This window comes from Neolamprologus brichardi, chromosome 16 (assembly GCF_056152115.1).
Source record: "Neolamprologus brichardi isolate AB-2024 chromosome 16, ASM5615211v1, whole genome shotgun sequence".
NCBI lineage: Eukaryota > Metazoa > Chordata > Actinopteri > Cichliformes > Cichlidae > Neolamprologus > Neolamprologus brichardi.
Genome location: NC_142119.1, coordinates 27,623,833 through 27,648,046, shown reverse-complemented (window position 1 = coordinate 27,648,046; position 24,214 = coordinate 27,623,833). Strand labels below are relative to the sequence as shown.

The window sequence follows — 24,214 nt, the reverse complement described above, 5'->3', positions numbered from 1 at the left end:
GACCTTGGACAGGTTACCAGTCTGCCACAGGGCTAACTAACAGAGGCTGAGAACCAGTTGCACCTATGAGCAATTTGGAATCACCAATTCACCTAACCCCATGAGTGGCATGTCTTTGGATTGTGCTTTTCTTTGTCGCACTCCCAACCAGTCATGGACAATGGCTGTCCTCTGGCCCTCCTCTCTGAACCTGATTCTGCCAGAGGTCCTTTCCTGTTAAAAGAGAGTTTTTCCTTTCCACTTTTGCCAAGTGCTTACTCATGGGGGGTTGTTTCATTGTTGTTGTTTTTTTTCTATATTATTGTAGGGTCTTTACCTTACAATATAAGTTCCTAGAGGCAACTATTGTTATGATTTGGCGATAGGTAAACACAACTGAATTGAAATTTAACTGATCCCAAAATGTATTAACTTTAAAAATGACCTGCCGAGTTAGTTAGAAATATCCTGTAGTATAATGTTACACAATAAGCTATTCATGCCCAATGATTTCTTCTTCTTCTTCTTTTTTTTTTTTTAGCTTTATACCACTAATGCTATGCTTGTCTTCCTTTTTAAATTATACTATAATCTTCTAAGGAATCAGTATACAGTTAATTTATGCTGACTTTTACTTTATTTTTTTACACATATAAAGACCTCACAGAAACACAGAAATTATTTAAATCCTTTTCTGTCATTCTGCTTTGTTCTAGGTCGCAAAGGTCATCTCATTTTTTCCCAGCCCTAACACTGTTATGACCCACTAGTCTAAAAACTAATTATATGACATTGGAGAACTATACTCTCAAATAATAGAAGTGGGTCACAGCTTTATGCAACACCCTTGATGACAAATCACATAACAGGATGTGTGTTTTTCCAGTGAAGTCCCTGCTTGTGGAGGAATAGCATTAAATGCTCAGAATGTTTTACATTCAATATGTTTTACTGTACTAAAATGTAATGTAAGACTGCTTTAATTATAAAATTATATAAACTATACCATTGTGTCTAAAAGACATTAAAACACATAGTATATAGTACAATAGAGTTTAATATGATATAGCACTGAGCATTGTTAACACAAAGAGCTTTGTTGTGTGATTGATATAAAAGGATATGACAAAAACGTCATTTACTCCTTTGGTAAGTGAGTCTCATTCCCTCAGGAGGGGAACTGAGCTCAAAATGAATAGTGCAGTTTAGACTATGGTATCACTCTTACTTCAGGTTAATAGTTATTAAAATTATTTTCAAGACAAAAAAGAATTACACAGCATGGTTTATATGAAAGTGCAGAGACCTTCTACTAAGTGCATTTAGTACATTAGTAACTATTTAACTTTTAAATATTGTCAGTTTCTCTCCTGAGAATAATTATTAAATTCTATGTAGAATTTGTGAATAATACAACCACAGGTTGCTTTAATGTTTTATTACAAAACACTGAAAGTAATAAATCAACACTCCCATATGTTTTGTGTTCAGCTCTTACTGTGGGCACCTGCGGCTCCAGAAAGTGGTTTAACTTGTTTAACATATCACAGAACTGAACAATATACAATATATGTTGACTGATATTTGTTATCCATACAGTGAAACAACTAGAACAGTGAGTTATGTTAGCACCTTGTTGAAGAATCAGCAAGAACATAGGAGCATGTATCATGCATACTTTATTTAGAAAGAACTCTTTCAGCAATCAACATAAATTTGAATAAGTTATAAAAACAACAAATTAGCCTCACAAGCCCAGATCCTATAAATGTTGGGACGCTGGTCAAAGCAAATAGTAAAGACAGAAAAATATATTTGTCCATTATAATGTTATGTTTCATGTTCAAAACATGAAAATTAAAATTGTGATATTATAACTTGCCAATATGGCAAAGTAATAGTGAAAAAACAGTTATTTGCACCATACTTCATATTCAGTAAAATAAACTTCACAGTTTTTGACAGGAGCTCTTTCTCAGTCTTTGTGTTTATCCCTGACTGAATATTGTAACTAAAAAAAAAACAATTTCAAAGCATGATGAGGTTTTTTTATTATTATTATTATTATTTTAAAAAATGCTAAATCACATAAGCTGTTACTGCAAACACTACAATGATAATTGCCAGCTGAAACTATAGGTTACCTTCCCCTCATCGGGAGTTTCCTTCTGCTTTGTGAAACATACACACCTGTACAATCCACTCAGAGACTAACACAATGAATAGGGTGTTGACCTCCTTTTGCATTGTCTGTCAAGTATATGATATTATCTTGGTCTCATCAGTAGGTCTGATTACAGTTCATATCAAATCACTATACACCTTAAGCCACAGGTATATAAAGCAGAGTATCACAGCTGCCTCGGGAACGACATCCTGTTACCGATGCTTGGACATTTTGAAGAGAAAAAGTATGGTAAGATATGATTAGCTAGTGTAAAACTCATTGTAAGAACATGCTACTATATTCTGAATAGCTGTGAGACATTGAATATTCTTCAGGATTAAGCTGAATTTTCATGACAGTAGTAAAATTAAATTGGGTTTGATAATTTGTTTGATAACACTCATGTAGACATGTGAAGAGTAAAGCAGTTTTACTCTCTGCAGCGTGAATGTATCTCAATTCATGTGGGCCAAGCTGGGGCTCAGATTGGTAATGCATGCTGGGAACTGTACTGCCTGGAACATGGGATCCAGCCAGACGGACAGATGCCCACGGACAAAATTGTCGGAGGAGGCGATGACTCCTTCAGCACCTTCTTCAGTGAGACACGAGCAGGAAAGCACGTTCCCAGAGCAATCTATGTTGACCTGGAACCAACTGTCATAGGTCAGCACCAGTATTATTTGATATTTTACATAGGCTGGATAGTTTTTAATGTTCTATATTGATGTTTTTAAACAGAGCTATATATTTGTTTACTGTTTTTTGCATTTCTATTTGTAGAATTTCAATTCATTAAACAACACCATTATATTCTTATTCCTCAAAAAGGTTTCTTGTACCAAAGTAGAAACAGTAAATGTTTTGATTTCTCATCCAGTAAATATCGATCAATGTTTTGTTGTACAGATGAGGTGCGTACAGGAACCTACCGTCAGCTTTTCCACCCTGAGCAGCTGATTACAGGAAAGGAGGACGCTGCCAACAACTATGCCCGTGGCCACTACACCATCGGCAAAGAGATCATAGATCTGGTCCTGGACAGGACACGTAAACTGGTGAGACTTTGTGACAGTGTCAAAGCTATAGATTTGGAGTATATTAAACATTTTGCTCAACTAAATGACTTAAGGGTTTTAATAATAATGAACTAATACACTTTCAGGCTGATCAGTGCACTGGCCTGCAGGGATTTCTCATCTTCCACTCTTTTGGTGGAGGCACTGGCTCTGGTTTCACCTCCCTCCTGATGGAGAGGCTCTCTGTTGATTATGGGAAAAAATCAAAGCTCGAATTTGCTGTTTACCCAGCCCCCCAGGTTTCCACGGCAGTGGTAGAGCCGTACAACTCCATCCTGACCACCCACACCACCCTGCAGCACTCTGACTGTGCCTTCATGGTGGACAATGAGGCCATCTATGACATCTGCCGCAGGAACCTTGACATTGAAAGACCCACCTACACCAACCTTAACAGGCTGATTGGCCAGATTGTGTCCTCAATTACAGCCTCACTTCGTTTCGATGGAGCTCTGAATGTTGACCTGACAGAGTTCCAGACCAACTTGGTGCCTTACCCCCGTATCCACTTCCCTCTAGCCACCTATGCTCCAGTCATCTCTGCTGAGAAAGCCTACCATGAGCAGCTGTCAGTGGCTGATATCACCACCACCTGCTTCGAACCAGCTAATCAAATGGTGAAGTGTGATCCTCGTCATGGTAAATACATGGCCTGCTGTCTGCTGTATCGTGGTGATGTGGTGCCCAAAGATGTCAACTCTGCTATCGCAGCCATCAAGACCAAACGCACCATCCAGTTTGTGGACTGGTGCCCCACTGGCTTCAAGGTGGGTATCAACTACCAGCCTCCAACTGTGGTTCCTGGTGGAGACCTGGCCAAGGTGCAGAGGGCCGTGTGTATGCTAAGCAACACCACAGCCATCGCTGAGGCCTGGGCCCGACTGGACCACAAGTTTGACCTGATGTACGCCAAGAGAGCCTTTGTTCACTGGTATGTTGGGGAGGGCATGGAGGAAGGAGAGTTCTCAGAGGCCAGAGAAGATATGGCTGCTCTGGAGAAGGATTATGAAGAGGTGGGTGCTGACTATGTGGGGGAGGATGAAGAGGGAGAAGAATACTGATTTTAATTCAGAGTAAATTAATTTTTTTCTGGTTTTCAAAATGTGGCTTTTTGCTTTTTTTGAAGTGAAAATAAATGTATCAGAAATACGACTACACTAACAACGTTACAATTTGTAACTTGTACTCCATATTTCACAAAAACAGACCAAAATAACATTATATCTTTCACTGTGTGCTGAGTACCATGGCAAATTTACAAATCAAACCAAATCTAAAACCTCAGCTGAACATTCTAAAAATGTAAACATTTCAAAAACATTTTACATTTTTACATTTCTCTTATCACAGTGCCATTTAAAAAAAGTGTTTATATTCATAGCAAAAGAGTATAATGTGCTTTTGGTGTTTTAAGATAGTTTCTTTCTCTGGTTTCTGCCTGCTTTAAACACGCTCTCTCTCTCTCTCTCTCTGTCTCTCTCTCTCTCTCTCTCTCTCGCACCTCCCCCCACTATCCTCTCCCATGAGGAATGCAAGTTATGAAAGGGCTCCTATGTCAGTTTCTATATACCATTCAGCTGTGACTCTGAGAATGAAAGCAAGAGAAAAAAACCCCGACGGACTCTGGCTGGTGTTGCTTGTGTAGCTCATACTCAGACCATAGCCTGCAGCAACAATAGAATCCCAGTTCCGTTTTGTATGAATCACTGCACTATGATTCAAACAGAAGGGGCTGAAAAGCTGCATTAAAAACTGAGCTCTACATTTCTTGGAAACTCTCTTTTTTAATCTTTTCACAATCTCTGATACATTATTGTAATCACCACGCTGAAGTTTCTTTGTGTTCCATATTATTTCATTTGATGAACTTTGAATTATCTTACTTGATTGTTTGTATGAATGTTTACTTCTCATCACTTTTTTTTTTGTTGCCATTAAAGCATTTTTCTTTTACATATAATAACCCAAATAAACATGTCAGTCTTTCCATTTTTCTAGAGTAATCTCGCATGATTATTTATTTAGTGGTTCGACACAGACAAGTCTTAGTGTGTGTGTGTGTGGGTGCAGATGACTGCACAAAGTAGCATTATCAATCTCCTTGCCTACTGATTTTGTTATAGTATATGTATGTTGAGAAATGTGTGGGGGTGGAGTATTTGCATGCTGCAATATAATCTGCTCATTTAAGTTATGTGTTAAAAAAAATCTAACTAACTCTGAAACTCTAAATGGTGCCATTGCAAACAGACACAAGCACACTGAGAAAAAGAAATAGGTGGGAAATTGTTAAAAAAAAGAAAGAAGAAGAAGCAGCAAAGACTGTAGGCAGGCTGATGATGGTGTCTGAAGGGGAGCTGTTGAGGGAAGCTTTTCTGGCTTAGATGAGTGGACAGATCCAGAGAAAAGAGATATTAGTTAGAACAAAACAAAGAAGTAACTAGTGAACTAAACTAGAACAAAACATGTGGGATACTATATCTACTAGAAAGCTCTGACAGGGAATGACTCTTATAGATAGTGATCAGACAGACTGCTGGTTAGTGGACTGATGGGATCAAAGGTGTGCACAATGATCACAGGGGATCTGGGAAACGTAACGAGCCACACCTGCTACACACACAGACCGAGACATGACATGCAGAGAAAACAAACGGGGGAAAAGGAAAGAGAACACAGGAAAGTCAGAAGGGGAGTGAGGTGTATATAACAGTAAGAAAAAAATGTTTTTCGTAATGATCTTATGTAGTTAAATGTAAGGAGATATGCCATTAAAATACATATTAGGGACTTCCCTCTCCCCCCCCCCCCCTCCAACTGCTGTTCCCTCCCACAAATGAGCTATGCAGCTGCCTGCTGTGGTTTCCTGCCTGCCCCCTCCACATCCTTGTCTATATAAACTCCGAGTCTCCCTTTTTTCTGCACTTCTGCCTTGTGTCTGAATCCTCAACGTCGGTCGAAGGACAAGCAGACAAAATGGTGAGTAACTGTCTGGCTGATGACGTAGACTTGAAATTTTCATTCTTTCTCCCCTCCTTACTCTTTTGTTTCTGTTGTATGGATTAAATATCTAGGCTTTTTAAAATGCTCCAAGTCTTCAGTGTTGTGTTGGAGTTTACTTAAAATCAGATTATATTAAGTGATCATACTTTTGAGCTAAATTTATACAGAACTTTTTTTTTTAGGGCTTGTCTGAGAATTCGGTGAGAACAATGCACTAGTGTACTTGCATTTGACTAACAGAGAAGTCATTTCTGTACTCTTGGGGAATCTAGGTCAGATGAGACAATGAGTTGAACTGTTGTCCTATTCAAACCTCCTTAATGCAGAGCTTTTAGTATAAAAAGAGAAAATATATAAAGTCTTTAGTTCCTAAACAAGCACAGGATACTGTTTTCACAACTACAAAGTAGTGAGCGGGGTAATCGTGGCAGTGGGGGATGGATTAAAATGAACAGGGAAAAAGAGGAGTGGTCTGGCCTACAAGTGAGAGTTAGTTCGCTGCCATTTTGCAGCTGTTAAGAATTTTAGGGTTGAAGGATGTGGAGAGAAAGAGAGGGTGAGACAGTCATCCCTTCCCGTTACACAGCGCTATGGAGCCAGACAGGATAGGGGAGGGGAGACACAAAATGGGAAGGGATGAGGAAAGGGAGGAGATTCAGGATGAAGAGGTGGGGGTAAGGTTTTCTTCTTGATGCATGACCTTCCTGTTTGCCATATACAGGATTGTATGTTGCCTTTTTTCCCTCCCCCAAGTTATAAAACTATCTTTTAGGCAAATGAGGAGCTTGCCGTTATTAACTGTATATCCTGTCCATTCAACTGTAAAAACCCAGAGTTCAGACACTGCGTTGCTTGTATTATATGCACCACTGAAAGCTTAAACATTAGTGTTCTGATACACTTTTCAGTAAGCAAGCTTTCTGTCCTTACTAGAGGTATTTCTTTTTCACAAATTGAACATTGTCTTGTAAATTAATGGGGGGGCAGACTAAGGATCTATAACAATATACACTCCTATGAGTCCCCCTAGCCCCCCCACCCCCATTAGTACTCATTAAATAAGTGCACCAGATATTGCTGTGCCTTTTAGCAGTCATAGCTAGTTCAAATTATGATAACTGGTGTCAGGCAGCATATGTGTACATAATCTTGCTTTGTCTAAAAAAGATTTTTCCCCCTCCCCCAGCGTGAGTGTATTTCTATGCACGTTGGCCAAGCTGGAGCCCAGATGGGCAATGCATGCTGGGAGCTGTACTGCCTGGAACACGGGATACAGCCAGATGGACAGATGCCCTCTGACAAAACTCTCGGGGGAGGAGATGACTCCTTCAACACCTTCTTCAGTGAGACGGGGGCAGGAAAGCATGTCCCCAGAGCAATCTTTGTTGACCTGGAACCAACTGTCATAGGTCAGTAACGTGCAAATAAACAAGTACTTGCATATATTGTCATGGATAATCTGAAAACTGTTAAGATGGATGTAAACAAACAAACAAAAATAACTTCAGATGTTTGGGTTAAATTTCATTTTCTTGCAAATTGTTATTATTATTATTTTTTTGTTTTTTTTGTTATTATTTCTAAATGGCACTGTCTTCAAAATAAAGGGACTCCTCTTAATTTGATGCAAGAATACAGGACACTAGCTCGTGCACTCCTAACGTTTTTTTTTTTCTTCTGTTTCTTGCAGATGAGGTGCGTACAGGAACCTACCGTCAGCTTTTCCACCCTGAGCAGCTGATTACAGGAAAGGAGGACGCTGCCAACAACTATGCCCGTGGCCACTACACCATCGGCAAAGAGATCATAGATCTGGTCCTGGACAGGACACGTAAACTGGTGAGACTTTGTGACAGTGTCAAAGCTATAGATTTGGAGTATATTAAACATTTTGCTCAACTAAATGACTTGAGGGTTTTAATAATAATGAATTAATACACTTTCAGGCTGATCAGTGCACTGGCCTGCAGGGATTTCTCATCTTCCACTCTTTTGGTGGAGGCACTGGCTCTGGTTTCACCTCCCTCCTGATGGAGAGGCTCTCTGTTGATTATGGGAAAAAATCAAAGCTCGAATTTGCTGTTTACCCAGCCCCCCAGGTTTCCACGGCAGTGGTGGAGCCATACAACTCCATCCTGACCACTCACACCACCCTGGAGCACTCTGACTGTGCCTTCATGGTGGACAATGAGGCCATCTATGACATCTGCCGCAGGAACCTTGATATTGAAAGACCCACCTACACCAACCTTAACAGGCTGATTGGCCAGATTGTGTCCTCAATTACAGCCTCACTTCGTTTCGATGGAGCTCTGAATGTTGACCTGACAGAGTTCCAGACCAATTTGGTGCCTTACCCCCGTATCCATTTCCCTCTAGCCACCTATGCCCCTGTCATCTCTGCTGAGAAAGCCTACCATGAGCAGCTGTCAGTGGCTGACATCACCAATGCCTGCTTCGAACCAGCCAATCAAATGGTGAAGTGTGATCCTCGTCATGGTAAATACATGGCCTGCTGTCTGCTGTATCGTGGTGATGTGGTGCCCAAAGATGTCAACTCTGCTATCGCAGCCATCAAGACCAAACGCACCATCCAGTTTGTGGACTGGTGCCCCACTGGCTTCAAGGTGGGTATCAACTACCAGCCTCCAACTGTGGTTCCTGGTGGAGACCTGGCCAAGGTGCAGAGGGCCGTGTGTATGCTAAGCAACACCACAGCCATCGCTGAGGCCTGGGCCCGACTGGACCACAAGTTTGACCTGATGTACGCCAAGAGAGCCTTTGTTCACTGGTATGTTGGGGAGGGCATGGAGGAAGGAGAGTTCTCAGAGGCCAGAGAAGATATGGCTGCTCTGGAGAAGGATTATGAAGAGGTGGGCACTGACAGCATGGGAGAGGAGGATGAAGAGGGAGAAGAGTACTGAAGAATCAAACATCATCACGCATTCCAAATGTTGTGAAAGTAACACATTCCCACCAAAATCCACACATGTGGTGATTCGTCAGTATTGTCAATAAAAGTTCTCATAAAAGTGTCGTGTGAAGTTGTGGACATTCTTGATCTACTTAACCAGGCTATGTTAGCAACTGTATAACTTAAGTGTGTAATACTGCAACAGTTGACTACTTGTCTAGTTCAAATGCTAATAATTTATCTTCTGAGTCAAATGGTGAAGTTATCAATTATACATATATATTTTTAACAAGGTTCGGGCTTTCAAAGTGGAAGAAGATATTTTATCAGCATTATGGTGAGAGGTAGTATTAGCAAATCCAGAGACATCTGAAACACTATGTTTTGACACATTACATAATTTATCATATACTTTTTAAACTTGATATACACAATCCTGTTGTTTTTCTTCCCATGTCTCTGGGTGGCTTCACTTCACTTTTAGAAAAGAAATTCCAGCCTGTGTGTTCAGTTTCCTGCTTTTCTTTATGCCAAGCTGAGTGACAAGTAGGCGTTTACGATTTACTCCTGCTTCCTGCATTTTTTCCTGAGGCCAGCAGGTGAAAACAAAGGGACACGGGTAAAAAGTTGAGGTTGGTGTAGGTGAAATTGTCTGCCCTTCAAGCTTTTATTCCTTCCGATCAAAATAATAGTCTGATATTGGACCAATTTATTTTCCTGTGTAATTTATTCTCCTAAACAAATTGATTTGATGTGAAGTCGAGCCCACTTCAATTCCGTGCCAAATAATAACATTCATACAAAAATGGCAATCTAATTACGATCCAAGGTCCTCCATCAAAGATAAATCAGATTAACAAAAACAGACATCAGATTAACAAATAACTTAAATTACAAAATTAATCTAATTTATTCGTTAAACTATTTTAAATGCCAATATCAAGTCCTAAAAGTTTCATATATTTTTTCAATCTTATTTACAATATTCACTTAAAAAATATATCTAGCTCTCTTTCTTTGACGTCCCACCTGCAGTACCCATCTCTCCACCAGGAGGCGGTCTTCTACACTTTACTATTCATAACATGGCCTAGGAGGTTTGATTACACGTCGCTGAGAGGTCCAGATAACTCTGATATTACATGATGTCCTCCTTGTGTGATCCAGATCAATGACTCTACCGATTAATCACGTGCTAAACTGGAAACCTAATTTCTATAATCTACCTATATGATTACCTACCAATAAGAAAGTACAGCGGGATGTCAGAATTACAACTTGATTGTAGTAAAATCGTTTCCTCGTTTCCCCGCTCCAGCTACACGGGTGCGACTGTAAATTATTTAGTAATTTCTGCGATGATTGCGTGATCTATATTTGAAAAGAAAAAAATAGTTTCTAGGTTTTGCCATATGTTTATGTTTAGAGGTTAAAGCATTATCACGGAGCAACAGGCGGGCGCTGAGGCATGCAGGGCGGGCCCGGTGACGTTTCCAAACGCTGGCATTTTCTATGCGCTCTATTTTTTTCTATGCGCTCGCGGTGACGTAGCGCGTGGGGCTTAGAGGAGCACTCGGGACAAACACAGCTGACTGCGCGCATGCTATCTCGGTGGGGACTTCAGCACAGACCCTAACGCTAGGTTACAGTCATATTGGCTTGGTGGAAGATATTTGCGGTGAAGAAACAGGCCGAAAACAGGGGAGGTGCCTGTACGGCTGTCAACAAAGGAGAAGAAAAAGAGGGGGAGTGTAGTCCAGAAGGACCGCTATAACAACTAATTCATTGTCGCTCCAAACTGGTGGACAGACGGCTAAACTGCTCACTCATTAGGCCAAAACACTCCTAAGGTAGGTCCATTGCCGAGGTTAGGCGTAACAACTTGTGCCTATCCAAATAGGTGCTGAAATTTATGACAGATGTCCAACTTTACCATAAAAGGAGATGTGCTACCGAAATACCAAATGATGTTAATTGTGCCCTGATGTCAATACTCGAATAGCACAGCACCTGTGCCTCCAAGTTCATCTGTCCCTGTATTTAAGCGTCTATAAGGCCTGCAGTCATGTCAGCACTGCAGCAGTTGACAAATGCCTTGGCGCTAGAAATAACATAGTAATGAGGCTTGTATGAGTGCATGGCTGATTCCTGAAGGGGCAAAGAAAGTTAGATTTAGTTGTTTCACCTCAGTTCGGAAGTCCCCTTCAGCCCCGAAACGATTACAAATGAGACTGGCATCTCGTCTGTGGCTATTATAGAACAGCTGACTGTGCCAAGATCTTTTTTTTTTTTTAAGATAACAGGTTTGATGCTTTCATGTGACCGTTCTGAAGCAGTTTATAACAGGTACATTTATGATTCAGTGAAGTCTGCTGATTAGGTTTTTATTTACTCTTTCAAACTCAATATATTTGTTGGAAATTTCAAATTAAAAAAGGACCTAAAGGAGTTTTTTTATACTAGTTAAGAGAATGTATTTGGCTTTAAAATCTCTATAGATTAAAGTTTCTGTCCTTTTATGCATGCATCACATACAAGTTGCTAATTGATTAGTTAAAAATTAAAACATTAAAACAACCGGCAGCACGGTGGCACGGTGGTTAGCATTGTTGCACAGCAAGAAGGTCCTGAGTTCAATTCCACCATCAGGCCGGGGTCTTTCTGTGTGGAGTTTGCATGTTCTCCCCGTGTTTGTGTGGGGTACTCCGGCTTCCTCCCACTGTCCAAAGGCATGCAGCTTGTGGGGATAGGTTAATTGGATAATCTAAATTGTCACTAGGTGTGAATGTGCGAATGAATGTGAGTGCAAATGGTTGTCTGTCTCTATGTGTTGGCCCTGCGACAGACTGGCGACCTGTCCAGGGTGTACCCCGCCTCCCGCCCTATGACAGCTGGGATAGGCTCCAGCGCCCCCCGCGACCCTGAAAAGGATAAGCGGAAGCGAATGGAATGGACATTACTAACCATACTGCTTCCACACTAATGTCATTTTCTAGCTTTAAAGTGCTGATTAAAAACACTAAAGTTTAAAAGCATTCTTAAAACTAATGTAGCTTTAAACTCAGTATAGTTCAACTCACGAGTCTTACAGTAATACAGCTGTTGAACAGTTTGAGCAGCACTGTCTCAGTGAAATCATAATTTAAGTAAATTTAGGAGGATATAATTTTCCAGCTTCTAAAAACACGTTTTAGAATCGTTTTACTGTAGATCCATTGAGCTCATATAACCTCCACTACAATGGTGATTAAGCATTATTTAAAATCTATTATTATTATTGTTATTATTGTTATATTCTATCTATTCATTATTTAAAATCTACTTGGTTCCATAGATACAAAAGGTTTTTTTTAGTCAAGAGGAGCATTTTTTTTTTAAATGATGCAGAAGCTGTGCGTCCACACACATTGGTGCTTTTAATTTTTGACCAAACGAAACTTGTATTTGTATTTTTCTTTCAAAGCGTGGTGTTTTGAGGAGTTACAGGAGGTGACATGGTGGACTACTATAGCATCTTGGGAGTGTCCAAAACAGCCACTCAGGATGACATCAAGAAAGCGTAAGTATCCTGGGACTATTTCAAGTGTTAGAAAATATAGTCACAAGTAACAAAAAGTTCAATTTAGTAAAAAAAAATATATCTGAAGATATATTTGAAGTGTGAAAACCTACTTTAGATAACAAGGTTATGTAAGCACTGAAAAACTGAGGCCACTGCCAGTATGTGTTTTTGTGTGTTTATTTTTTAAGAGTTTACAAACTTTAGACAAACTTTGAGTTTAATTTCAGTCCAAAAAAATTTGCTTTTCAGGGCAAAGATGCATTATCATATTATGTCACTAAATAAGATCATATCTCATAGATAGAGGTTTAAGAACTAGACCTTCATTATGTGTGTGGTTATTTATATATAAGCATGGATGTTTGATGTTGTTTGTGTTTTCAGGTACCGTAAATTGGCCTTGAAATGGCATCCTGACAAAAATCCAGACAACAAGGAGGAAGCAGAGAAAAAGTTCAAAGAAGTCGCTGAGGCCTATGAAGTCCTGTCTGACAGTAAGTCACCATAGATGACAACTGGTCTAATATGTACAAGGTATACTGTAGATGTATATGTGTACAGATATTGATATCCGTGGGTAATTTTTTCCTTTTTGACAGAGAGCAAACGTGATGCATACGACAGATATGGAAATGACAGAATGCGACACACAGGTATATATATATATATATATATATATATGTATATATATATGTATAAAAGAATCAGTGATATTGTTGCATCCATTATAGTAATCATTAGCAATCTTCTAATTGCTACAGTTTAAGAAAAAAATGTGTGTTTTGGTAATTTTCTTACTACTACTACCTACCCTTCCTACTTGCTCCTTCTCCTTTACGTTTGTCCTAATTTTTCCTTTTTGCTCCTGACTGTGACATGTTGGTTTCTCAGGTTCCTCCAGCTCAGACTTTACAGAAATGCCCGGCTTCACCTTCACATTCCGCAGCCCAGATGAGGTGTTCAGAGAATTCTTTGGTGGACAGGATCCCTTTGCCAGCTTCTTCGGTAAGTCAAACATATATTGGGGTGGGGTTCATCTGTTATTAGTTCAGGAACTAATACTAACATTTATTTATTCAGTCTAGACGTAAAATAAAAAAATATGATGAGAGTAATTTGTCTTAGGTCTACTGTAACCGAACTAAATTAAATACTGCAATATATTCCAAAGTTACAAATATAAGAAATAGCTTGAATATAGACAAGTATCTCAATAATAAATATCCAGAATATTACAGAGATTAAATATAAATGGTCAACATTCTACTCTAAACTGTCAACAGTAAAACCTCTAAACTGCTATTTGTTATTTTCACTGCAAAATGGAGTAACTATTGCACTGTGTACTGTACATTTGTCACGGTTTGCCAGGGCAAGCCGTGGGGAATGTTAGAGAAAGGACCCAAACGCTGGACTTAGTGCAATTAACAGTGCATTTATTTACAGTGGGGGTAAATATACACCACACAATAAGTCTCCCGAGTGCTCCCTCAACTCCTGTGTCGTGCCTTCTCCCAAGTGCTGGTATTCCGTGCTCTCTGCTCCTGTGCCTACGCACACCCCGTGCGTCCTGCAGTCCCGTGTTCCGCTCTCCTGAGGAAAAACCAACAGACGCAGCCGTTATGGCACCACTCCAGCAGGCATACACTTAACAGTACTTGCGACACTGACATGGAGTCTAACTCAACGATCCTGCGCCGGAGGAAGCTCCATTGCTCTGTTAAGTAGCTCCCCCGACGAGCCTGATCAGAAGCAGGTGTGTGGGAACCTAGGCGTGACCAGCAGCTGGCAGGGCCACACCCATCAGGCCTGCAGGTGGCTGTCCTTCATCCTCCAGCCACACCCGCAGACACACGTACACACACACACACACACACACACCAGCATGGAACACAAGAGCACAGTGCAGCAAACATACACGCAATAATAATGATAGCAATAACAATAAAAGGTTCACACCGTTCACGGACCCCGAGTCCCAGGAACCGGGTCCGTGACAACATTAGAGCTGTACAGGCAGATAGCCACATGCAGGAATTGTTTCCTGCTTCATTTAGTGGTGCATTTGGGTAATCTCAGTCTGTCTCTGAACGCACTCCTGTGATTGGCCAGCACGTCATGGACTGGGTGGGAGGTATTGTCCATTACTGTTGTATTTTTATGTACTTGCACATCTTTGTCTCTCATGCAGATGACTTCTCCTCATTTGGAAGCTCATCCTCTCGTCTCAGCCCGGGGCGATTCTTCTCTTTTCCATCAGGAGGAGGTAAAGAAGTAAATATTAGAAGTAAACTGTTTGCAGAGGATTGAAGAGGAGTTTCCCATGTAGTTTTTCCTTTCAGTTTTACTTTACTGGTAATTAATGCAATTCTACTCAGTTAAATGTCTATTATAAGCGGTTTTTATCATCAGTGGTTGCCAGGAGTGTCTCACTCAACAAATGCCAGATTAATGATATTTGATATTGGTAATATCAAGAGTTTCACTTGTTAGTTTAAAAAATACTTAAAAGAATTAATATCAGGAGATGGTTTAGATACATTAAAAACTAATATTGCTTTCCTCTCCTCTCTTTGATTGTTTGACTCTCTACAGTTGAATTCTCCTCTTTCTCCACTACCTTGGGTGGTCTGGATGGGATGGACAGCATGGGTGGAGGGATGGGCAACTTTAGATCAGTTTCTACTTCCACTCGCATCATAAATGGAAAACGCACCACCACCAAGAAGTATGCAATTATTTATCAATTCCTATTATGCAGCAAAGGAAGTACATATACAAGTGTATTATCTTCAAAGCAAAACGTGAAAAATTAATTGAAGAATATATTAAATTTAGCACCAGTAAACAGTTTCACATTCCAGCATTTTAAGAATTACCTTGATGTGACTGTGGTTGCTGAATAAGAGCAGTGCATATGTGCATATTCGAATTGTATTTATCTCAATAGATTGTCCCTAGAAGCAGATCATCATCTATTGTTTGGGAATACTTTAGATTTAGAACAAAGAACAAATCATATGCAAAGGGCACCATAAAGTTGTGTTGGAACTACAAAGCAACAAAACGAATGTGTACACCTTCCTAAAAATGCAGCATTCACACTGCAGTATGAAAAATGCATGAAGAGCCTGAAAGGCATTGTAGAGGTTGATGACATGTCTTGTCCAATATCAATTCAGAAATCCATAAAAGTGAGGCTGTACATCACAAACAGTATATTGTTTAAGCCCACAAAGATGTAGTGGAAATGCCAACACAGTCTCATTTCGTTTCTCTATAGATCTGTGTTTTTCTAAAGGGGGAAAACTTGCACTGTATGCAAAATGCCAGAGAGTAAGCCTAATTAACAGGAATATAGTGCAATGTAAAAGTGAAAGCAATGCCCTCGTTATTAGTTTATATTCTTCTTCTACTGAAATGAATCAAGGGGACTGTCTACAAAGGTTTGTAGACAGTCCAAAGCATAGATGTGACAGCATTCTTATCTTTATGTGGCAGTGCATTTGTGTCACTAAAATGAAAGTGAGTAATTGTGGTAGATAATTATGATTATAGTGTTAATCAAAATATTTTTTGGCTGTAATTTTGCAGCCCTAAGACTGAGTACGCACTTGCGCAAACACAGAGGTACTAGAAATTCCACTTATGTCTGTATTTGTCTTTCCTACAGGATAAAGGAGAATGGGCAGGAAAGAATAGAGATTGAGGAGGATGGTGTGTTGAAAAGTGTTCTAATTAATGGTGAGACAATGCTGACTGAATAAATGATTTGAGAAAAAAAAAAACCTAAAAAAAACCCCTTTTTGCTGGTGCTTATTTGCTTTAACCTGAAAATACAAATTCAGTGTCAACTTTTTCTAATACAACCACAATTATGTCAAAATGCAGTGCTGCATTTGCTTATTCAAAAGATTTCAATGCAAGCATGGAAATGTGTTAAAAAACAGACGAGGTTTCAGTTTGTATTTAATCGATCTTATTCTTATTTTTAATATTTTTGGTATTTTTAATTCAGGTCTTTTTTAGTCAGTTCCCAGAGTAGGTTTGCTTTTTAAGTTTAGTTTAATTTTTAAAAAGGTTTAGTTTTAGTTTCCTTTTTATGACTTTCAGTGTTAGTTTAATCGTATTCAATTGAGGACATGCGCCAAAGGCAAAATTTAGGAAAATTAGTATAGATATTACAATAAAAACACTGAACTTTTTGAAAGCAGTTAACTCTTAGTCTTGTAGACATCCGAAGTCTCAATAAACAAATTCATCAGTGCCTCATCAGCACTGATGAATGTAATTTTACAAGTTTAACAAATACTAAGGATATTTGCTTGATATTTTTCACAAAATAATTTCAGTTAGTTTTATTTTTTCTTTTAAAGCCTTAATCATGTTTTTTTTAGTCTGCGGAAATGTTTTTCACATAGTTTTAGTTATTGGTTTAGTTTGTTTAACTATATATACCTTGGCTTTAGTTTTTGTATTACCGCTTGACCTGAAGTTTTTGCTTGGTTATGTGTTTTTCTGTATGTCTAAGGTTTTTGCTTTGTGTTGATTGTGCAGTGAGACAGCTGTCTTGTTGTTTTTGTTTTGATCGAAGGTGTGGAAGATGAAATGGCCCTTGCTCTGGAGCTGAGCCGACGAGAGGAGCAGGCCACTCCGAAGCCACGACTCCAGAACAAAACCGCTGAGTCACACAGGTCCCGCCTGAGCCCTTACACTTCACCCACGCATCGTTCATTTAGCTCGGCCCCATTCTACCACTACGGGGTTGCGGGAGGCAGTGAGGATGATGAGGAAGATGAAGACCTACAGATGGCTTTGGCATGCAGCCTGTCAGAAATGGAAGCCCAGCAGAGAGCTGCTGCTAACGACTACATATCAGGTGCTCGGGGTGGGGGCAGAGCTGTCAGTGACAAAACTAGGGGCCGTTTAGATGGCGGGATTGCTAAGGCAAAACATTTGAATGTACAGAGCAGGGAAGAGGTTGTTGCAGGGCAGAACTGTAAAGAGATAAAATTGGGTTCAGTGGCTGGAGATGGATGCAAAAGTGTAGCAAAGGGTACAGTGGAGCCAGGCTTCTCCCCTGAGTCATCCACAACTGCCAGCACTACACCCCTAAGCCAGTGCAGTGAGGAGAAGTTTAAACCTGTGATAAAAAGTGATTGCAGCGTGAAAAAGAAAAAGAAGTGTGGGTGTGTTGTCTCCTAATGATGTGTTTATGTAGGTTTACCTTCTTTGGGTTGCCTTATTATACTGACCTCAGTGTTTTGCCTTCAGCCAGCTCTAATGTAATGTGAATTGAGCAGATCTTTATTTGAGACAGTGCCTATACTGATGACAAGGCTTCACATTCCTCCAAAGGAACACACTAAAGATAAGATTTGTGGTTACGTTTCTACATTATCACAGACATTTAAATTGTTTTTGCATTTGGGTGCAAGCTGGTGTGGAGGATTGCTTGTGAACGCGAATTTGCCAGATATTTGCATAGACTGATGAATTGGAATTAAGTGATGATTTAGATCTGTTGTGTATATGGCTTCAATTGAGTCTTGTGTGAGGACCAGTTTAAGTAACTCTAAAAACAAAGCTTGAAATGCCTTTTAGAATTTAAGGTTTGAGTTTAGGTTTAAAGCCAAACCTGGAGTTAGGAATATATTTGGGAATTTTGAAGTTTGTGTAAGTTTTTTCAGAATACATTATGTCAGTGAAGGTCTAAAATTGAGTGTGTGCGGTGGTGTTTGTGTGTGCATGTCGTCCTGTGTAGCTCTTTCTGTGTTTGAGTCAGCTGAGACCTTGCCATAGAATTTTCTCATTCAGACTCTGGCAGTGGGAATGTTGCACAACTGTGCCGCACGAAAATCAAAGGTAGCCCACAGAACCTTTTGTGGTTTATTTCCAGGTTGCCACATAAACCAGTGTTTCTCAGTCAGCTTGTTATGATGTCCAGAATAAGTATGAAGCAATAAGTAGTTAGGTGAAGCACATGCTCACACACTTTGACTATCTTGTTGTTGGAAAGTTGAAGTAGGGAGGAGCTCGTGTATCATTAAATCCAAGTTTATCATATGTTGGTCCTGCACTTTTACCCAAATAGCATTAAAATTGTAATCAGATTTTAGATTATAGTTTGGGGAGGGCACTTTATTAAGTTAAAGGACAAATCACAGTATTGTGACTGAAACAGCTACAAATAATGATTGTTAAGTCTTTGTACATGTTAACTACTTATGTGTTTGCTATTCTTACATTATCGATGCAAACGTGCCAAGCTTTATAAACAAATTAAAAAGATAAATCAGTTTTTGGATTCTCCTTGGTCCTCCTGCAGTAGATGTGACTGAGAGTGTTGTCAAGTGATTGGAGGAAGAAGAAAGTGACAATGATTGTGACGGCAGTGTGTTACCTGTCCTTTTTTAAAAAGTTTATATTATTGCATCCGGTTACAGGATGTATAATAGCTAAATGATCAAAGAACATTTGTTTACATGCTCCCTGAGCGAAATATTAAACCTCAGCCAACTCCAGATGAGCTCCCTTGTGTGCAAAATTACAAACACTGTACTTTAGGGGTGACTTTGATGACTTTCCCTCCTACACAGCTTCCCAGCTTTCAGGCTTAAATATTTTTTTGATTAAATTATATGTCTTAATAATTAATGAAAGTAGACAAAAGTAAATAGGAATAAACAGACTAGTTTTCTACAATTAAATTTCAGTTAGACAATCAGTCAGCTGCTACTAAAGTTGGGTTTAATGTGAATGGTAACTGAAATAGTTTATCCAGCTCATGTCCCGCAAATATTGATTTTGCTGGGCTGCATGTTTGTGTCTGTGAGACAGTCACAGGATGGAGTCACTGAAAATAGTTAGTGTTGGAACTCATGGATAAAACTCAAATATGCCTTTTTCGTAGATCTCAAGTAACATGAAGATACTGCCAATGTTTTAATGCAACACTAAGAAATGTTTTAAATGTGGTTGTTGCTGCCGGGCAAAGCTGAAAGCAAAAGAAAATCATGCTGGTGCCAAATCATGCAGATGTTAAAATAATTACTGCTGCCAGTGTTATGTTGTAATATGCATTAAAAAAAGACACATGCCTGTCTCAATGAGTTTCTAATTACAGGCAGTGTCCCTTTGCCCTGGTGTGTTTTATGCTTTATGTTTGTAATTTATATTGACACATATTTTTCACGAGTGCCTCATTCATCATAGATTGCACGAGTTTTGTTTTCACTTGAAAGTATAGCTCTCAGCACTGGCGAAAACTAAAAGTGAAATAGGCAAATGAAAACTTTAATAAATATATCAGCCTGTATTAATTGTTACTGATTACTCACATGTTGATGTTCTTTTTATTTTCACATTGTTAAAAAGGAATTAACGAATAAAGATTGTGCCACAAGATAATTTGGAATATTTTATTTTTTTAGAATATGGCAGCCACGTATTTTCCACTAATTTAATTCATGCTAGTGCAAAATGATGATACAGTATGATAACTGTTTGATAATTATATAGTCATGGAAATCTGAAGGATTATTTTCAGTTCTCAGGGCCCTTAAACATTATAAGACAACAGAATCATGCATTAAAAACTACTTCCTGCTTTTACTGATTTGGAAACTGCACATGTATGTGGTTAACTGTTTCTGTGTGTCTTGATTAAGTTCAGATCAGGAGCTTATATTTTCAGTATAGCCCTTATTATGCGAGTGGCATAATGCACCATTTGTGATAAGATATGTAACAGGGGCAAGGGCATCATTAGTCATTGTGTTTTAAACTAAAACAGTAATTAAGTCCCATAGACTGTTGTGTGTTTTTATTTTATTGTATTTTTAATTTAGTTTATCTGCACTTACGACTTCCTTGGATCAGGTTATTCAGTCTTGTTGGCGTTAATGTTTAAATGTGCTGGATCACATACACGTTACTTTTCATCTGTTATGTAGCAAACACATCTAGTATCATATTGTTGGGACATAAGTTTGAATACTTGTTCGTTTCTCTTACGATTCATGCTTCCTGTTTCAGACTCAGACTTCGAGGCCTTCACAACCTAACCTGATTGGCTCACGCTGCTCTGTGCCCTTGCCCTGCCCTGAGGTAAAGAACCAGTGTGAATCTGAGGCACCCATTCCTTCTCCTGCCCCCTAAACTCCAAGTAGATGATATCAGATGATGCCTACTTGCATATCTGATTAAGTATAACCTGTCCTTGTACATCTATTCTTACAGGTCAAAGATTATATCCCACAATGCACTTTTCTATCTCTGCCCACCATGGCTCCTACCTGCTGAATGACACTTATAAGATATATGTATTTAATATGTTTGTGTCTCTGAGTGCATGTGTGTATATAGCTCATTGTGGAACAAAAGACTGAAAACTCTAAGGAGGTACAGTAGTTACAATCATCTCTTCATCAAATCATCATGTTTCTAATAAATATGAAAACAGTGCACAAAGCAAAAAGAAAGTTCTTGTAAAACACATGAAGCAGAGAAAATAAAGATTTTCCTGCTGGCTTTTTTTCTCAGTTTGTGGTAGCGTCTTTGTGGCAAGATTAAGGCTGTCTAACAGTTAGGATAAAACCATAAAGTTGAGGTAAAAAATTGTAATACGTTCATCTTTAACTGCTTTGGAGCGTTAAAAAGCAAATGTGTGAAGCATTGATAAAATGCTGTGCCTCCTCGTTGTTATAAGATAAAAAACCCTTTAACCCAAAGAAGAAGATATATAAAATTTAGATGTAGCTTAGGGTTAAAAAAGTAAAGTGCAACACAAACTGCATTCTTTATAATTGCCAGGAGGGAGTGACACCTCTGGTTTAATAGAAAAATGTCCAATTGTATTGATGTCTTTGAGAAAATGACCATACTGCTCCTATAATTTGCGACCATAGTAAGAACTTTTCTAATGATCTGAATTGCTAGTTTCAAGTGTTAATGGTGTCCGTTGATGTTAAAAAAGGGATAAAGCAGGCTTCTATACTGTAGGGTGGTAGGGTGGGCCCTTGGTTTCTCACTCAGATCACTCTAGCTCATCACATCTTGTTTCCAAAAGCCAAGTTAGTGAGTCAAGATGCTCAAGGCTTCATTATGGTGCTTGATGATGGATTATATCACAGTGGCTATCTTGCAGTCATGGTAGAATCAGCAATCCAGAAAACAGAGAACACTGAAGGCATTTGAGTTTGTTTTCTGCTGCATCACATCACAAATTTATTTAGGTCAAGTCAAAAATACATTTTTATAGATATTTTCTGTCGGTCTGCTACATGAAATAAACACAATCATCAGAATGAATTATTTACACGAATCACAAGGTCGTACACTGAGTAAGACAATAGAAGAACGCAAAGTTGCTTTGTGTGCAGAAAGGGAGACGGCGAGAAGGTAGTTCATGGTCAAGTCGAACATCCATTACGAAACGACCAGCGCTGAAAGCAAACGATCATGTTTTCAAGGCAAAAAAGACACGCCTCAGAAATAAAAACACACTCGACAAAAGAATACAGTAATCAAATGGACACGAATAACAACACATTCAAAGTTACATCGGAGAACAACCACACCATGTTTAACTGGGATGGCAGTCATAAATATTTGATACGTTTTGACAGGAGGTTTGACAGTATTATAACTTTGGCCCAATTTATATGTTCACCAGAGCAGCCAATACAAACCCTGTGTTGGTCATAAATTCTTTTTATGTTGGCTGATCATTTGAGGTAATAATGTCCAGTAACAATTTAATCAGATGAGTGTAAGATAACTATTCTGTCTGACAGCATGACCAAGCTTATCTCATATTCATCTGGATTCACACAGGCACCAAGGTTTTCTGTTAAATTCCCGACTGATAACCGCCTCCATGTGTAATTAGAAACTTAAGATACTAACAGAAAAATCGAATCTTGCTCTAATTGGAAAGAACTTTGAGTCTCTTTCCTTTTGCTTCCTGGAAAAAAAATCCTCAAAATAAAATTTGATTCCAAAATGTTTTGAACACCCAGACAATGAGTCAGCAGGGAAAAAAGCAAGAGCAATAATAGCTCCACTGTGGCCAAGCAGATTTTTATGTACAGTAATGATCATACATGACTGAATCATACAAGTGTGTCCACTGGAGCGTGTATTCTTTTGTGTCTGCATGTCATTGTATCCATCAGCAGCTGCATCTCACTGTGGCAGGGCTTTCAAAATGGCATTCACCTCCTCAGCTACCGCCGTCAGGGCAAACTCAAACTGGTCCTAATTAGGAAGAGCAGGGAAGTGAGGCATTTGGGTAATGATGCACAATCTGAAGACTAGAAAAAAATATACTGAAAAAAATATGCACGCAAACAATGGACGGTATGTACCTTGGTGTGGACTAGGCCAGGTCTCTGGTCTCTGATGTGCTCCAGTGTGGCTGCAATGTCGATCTCCTTCACTCCTAATGTCATCAAGAATAGTAGCAGCATCACTAATAGTTTTTTTCTGATCCCCATCAATCTAAATCTGCTATTTTCAGATGATATGGATGTAGAAAATTCACAAAATTGATCTGTTGAGGTTATTTGTGAAGAACTATTGTGATAGAACTGACAAGAGACAGTGAAAAGGTCAATGTCTCATTTGAGGTTGAAGTCTAAACAGACAGCAACCATGTCTGATAAACAAAAACAGATTCTGACAACTGCAAGAAAAAAAAAGGAAAAAGAAAATGCAACCCAGCTGAAATTAGTTTCAGTAAAATAAGACTTTGAATGGTATAGATGTGATTTGATTGCATTTCAAGTTTCCTGACTCTTTCTACAAGATTCCAGTTAAGCTGCTAAACCACTCAGCAGAAATACTGCAAAAGTATGCACATATGATTAAGTTTGTAATTATTAAAATATAGTCTGAACTACCAGTGCCTAATTTCCTTCAACAAGCAGCTTGATACTATAGCACCCTCTGCTGTAGTTGATAGGAAATGCAACTGTAATATGACTCAGACCAATTAAAGATTTGACTTCTCAAAATCTTTCACTGCATCATCTGTGGGCTGTAAGTCATAAAGATTAGGTATGGATGTAATGTTTCTGGGTTATGTTTTTGTTTTAACTGACTCACCCTTGGCCATGCGGTTCAGCACCATGTCAATAAGGATATACGTGCCAGTCCTGCCAGTGCCATCACTGTGGGAGTGACAGAAACGCAAACATGATCTTACAAAGTATTTTTCTTTAAAATACCCTTTAAGCAGAAAATTCACATGTATATCTGCGATTTCTGTTGTTCCACAGAAATCTGTGATCCTACAAACACCAGAGTATCTTCCTTTCAGTCTTACCCGCAGTGAACGATGATTGGACAGGAACGACCTCTGTAGCATTTATTCACCTTCCTGAAAAAGTAAAAATCAGGGAGAGAAAAGAAAGAAAAAGACAAATGACAGGAAAATGTGCTTGGTTATAAAATATTTATGGTAAAGGTTACAACTGACCTTTTCACAATAAAATAATAACATCTTA

General features: G+C 39.0%; 4 protein-coding genes across 9 annotated transcripts in view; 3 read left to right on the top strand and 1 right to left on the bottom strand.

Annotated features, from left to right (window-relative positions):
- The first annotated feature begins 2,382 nt into the window (after positions 1 to 2,382).
- On the top strand, positions 2,383 to 4,286 carry LOC102797976 (tubulin alpha chain-like). The gene is made up of 4 exons (XM_087853089.1): positions 2,383 to 2,395; positions 2,590 to 2,812; positions 3,056 to 3,204; positions 3,312 to 4,286. Exons 1-4 carry the CDS (start codon positions 2,393 to 2,395, stop codon positions 4,284 to 4,286), a joined length of 1,350 nt encoding a protein of 449 aa, XP_087709215.1. The 5' UTR covers positions 2,383 to 2,392.
- Positions 4,287 to 6,061: 1,775 nt separating this feature from the next.
- Positions 6,062 to 9,260, top strand: LOC148098282 (tubulin alpha chain). The gene is made up of 4 exons (XM_087852955.1): positions 6,062 to 6,204; positions 7,415 to 7,637; positions 7,919 to 8,067; positions 8,175 to 9,260. The coding sequence occupies exons 1-4, from the start codon at positions 6,202 to 6,204 to the stop codon at positions 9,150 to 9,152; spliced, it is 1,353 nt and encodes a 450-aa protein (XP_087709081.1). The 5' UTR covers positions 6,062 to 6,201; the 3' UTR covers positions 9,153 to 9,260.
- Positions 9,261 to 10,631: 1,371 nt separating this feature from the next.
- The window catches only part of dnajb2 (DnaJ heat shock protein family (Hsp40) member B2), a 23,755-nt gene continuing 10,172 nt past the window's right edge, over positions 10,632 to 24,214 (top strand). Inside the window, exons 1-11 of one of the 5 annotated variants that reach the window (XM_087830166.1) lie at positions 10,632 to 10,992; positions 12,606 to 12,701; positions 13,089 to 13,198; positions 13,304 to 13,357; positions 13,596 to 13,709; positions 14,896 to 14,970; positions 15,300 to 15,432; positions 16,378 to 16,448; positions 17,299 to 17,583; positions 20,742 to 20,813; positions 20,946 to 21,240. In XM_087830166.1, the coding sequence (XP_087686292.1) occupies positions 12,637 to 12,701; positions 13,089 to 13,198; positions 13,304 to 13,357; positions 13,596 to 13,709; positions 14,896 to 14,970; positions 15,300 to 15,432; positions 16,378 to 16,448; positions 17,299 to 17,583; positions 20,742 to 20,770 (936 nt within the window). In that variant the 5' untranslated portion in view covers positions 10,632 to 10,992; positions 12,606 to 12,636 and the 3' untranslated portion in view covers positions 20,771 to 20,813; positions 20,946 to 21,240. Of the gene's footprint in view, positions 10,993 to 12,605; positions 12,702 to 13,088; positions 13,199 to 13,303; positions 13,358 to 13,595; positions 13,710 to 14,895; positions 14,971 to 15,299; positions 15,433 to 16,377; positions 16,449 to 17,298; positions 20,115 to 20,741; positions 21,241 to 24,214 lie in introns of those variants that run through there. The other 4 variants (XM_087830167.1, XM_087830165.1, XM_087830163.1 and 1 more) reach the window with 4 other exon arrangements.
- ptprna (protein tyrosine phosphatase receptor type Na) overlaps positions 21,904 to 24,214 on the bottom strand; it is a 22,037-nt gene continuing 19,726 nt past the window's right edge. For both annotated transcript variants that reach the window (XM_087830161.1, XM_087830162.1), the window contains exons 21-24: positions 24,034 to 24,087; positions 23,814 to 23,878; positions 23,075 to 23,148; positions 21,904 to 22,964 (exon numbers count right to left, since the gene is read on the bottom strand). In XM_087830161.1, the coding sequence (XP_087686287.1) occupies positions 22,893 to 22,964; positions 23,075 to 23,148; positions 23,814 to 23,878; positions 24,034 to 24,087 (265 nt within the window). In that variant the 3' untranslated portion in view covers positions 21,904 to 22,892. The remainder of the gene's footprint in view (positions 22,965 to 23,074; positions 23,149 to 23,813; positions 23,879 to 24,033; positions 24,088 to 24,214) is intronic.

What these genes read in the sequence shown, in the direction of transcription:
- LOC102797976 (XM_087853089.1), top strand. An exon ending in CCTGGAACCAACTGTCATAG is followed by an intron (nt 2,813 to 3,055) that starts GTCAGCACCAGT and finishes TTTGTTGTACAG; the next exon opens with ATGAGGTGCGTACAGGAACC. An exon ending in TGGACAGGACACGTAAACTG is followed by an intron (nt 3,205 to 3,311) that starts GTGAGACTTTGT and finishes ATACACTTTCAG; the next exon opens with GCTGATCAGTGCACTGGCCT.
- LOC148098282 (XM_087852955.1), top strand. An exon ending in CCTGGAACCAACTGTCATAG is followed by an intron (nt 7,638 to 7,918) that starts GTCAGTAACGTG and finishes TGTTTCTTGCAG; the next exon opens with ATGAGGTGCGTACAGGAACC. An exon ending in TGGACAGGACACGTAAACTG is followed by an intron (nt 8,068 to 8,174) that starts GTGAGACTTTGT and finishes ATACACTTTCAG; the next exon opens with GCTGATCAGTGCACTGGCCT.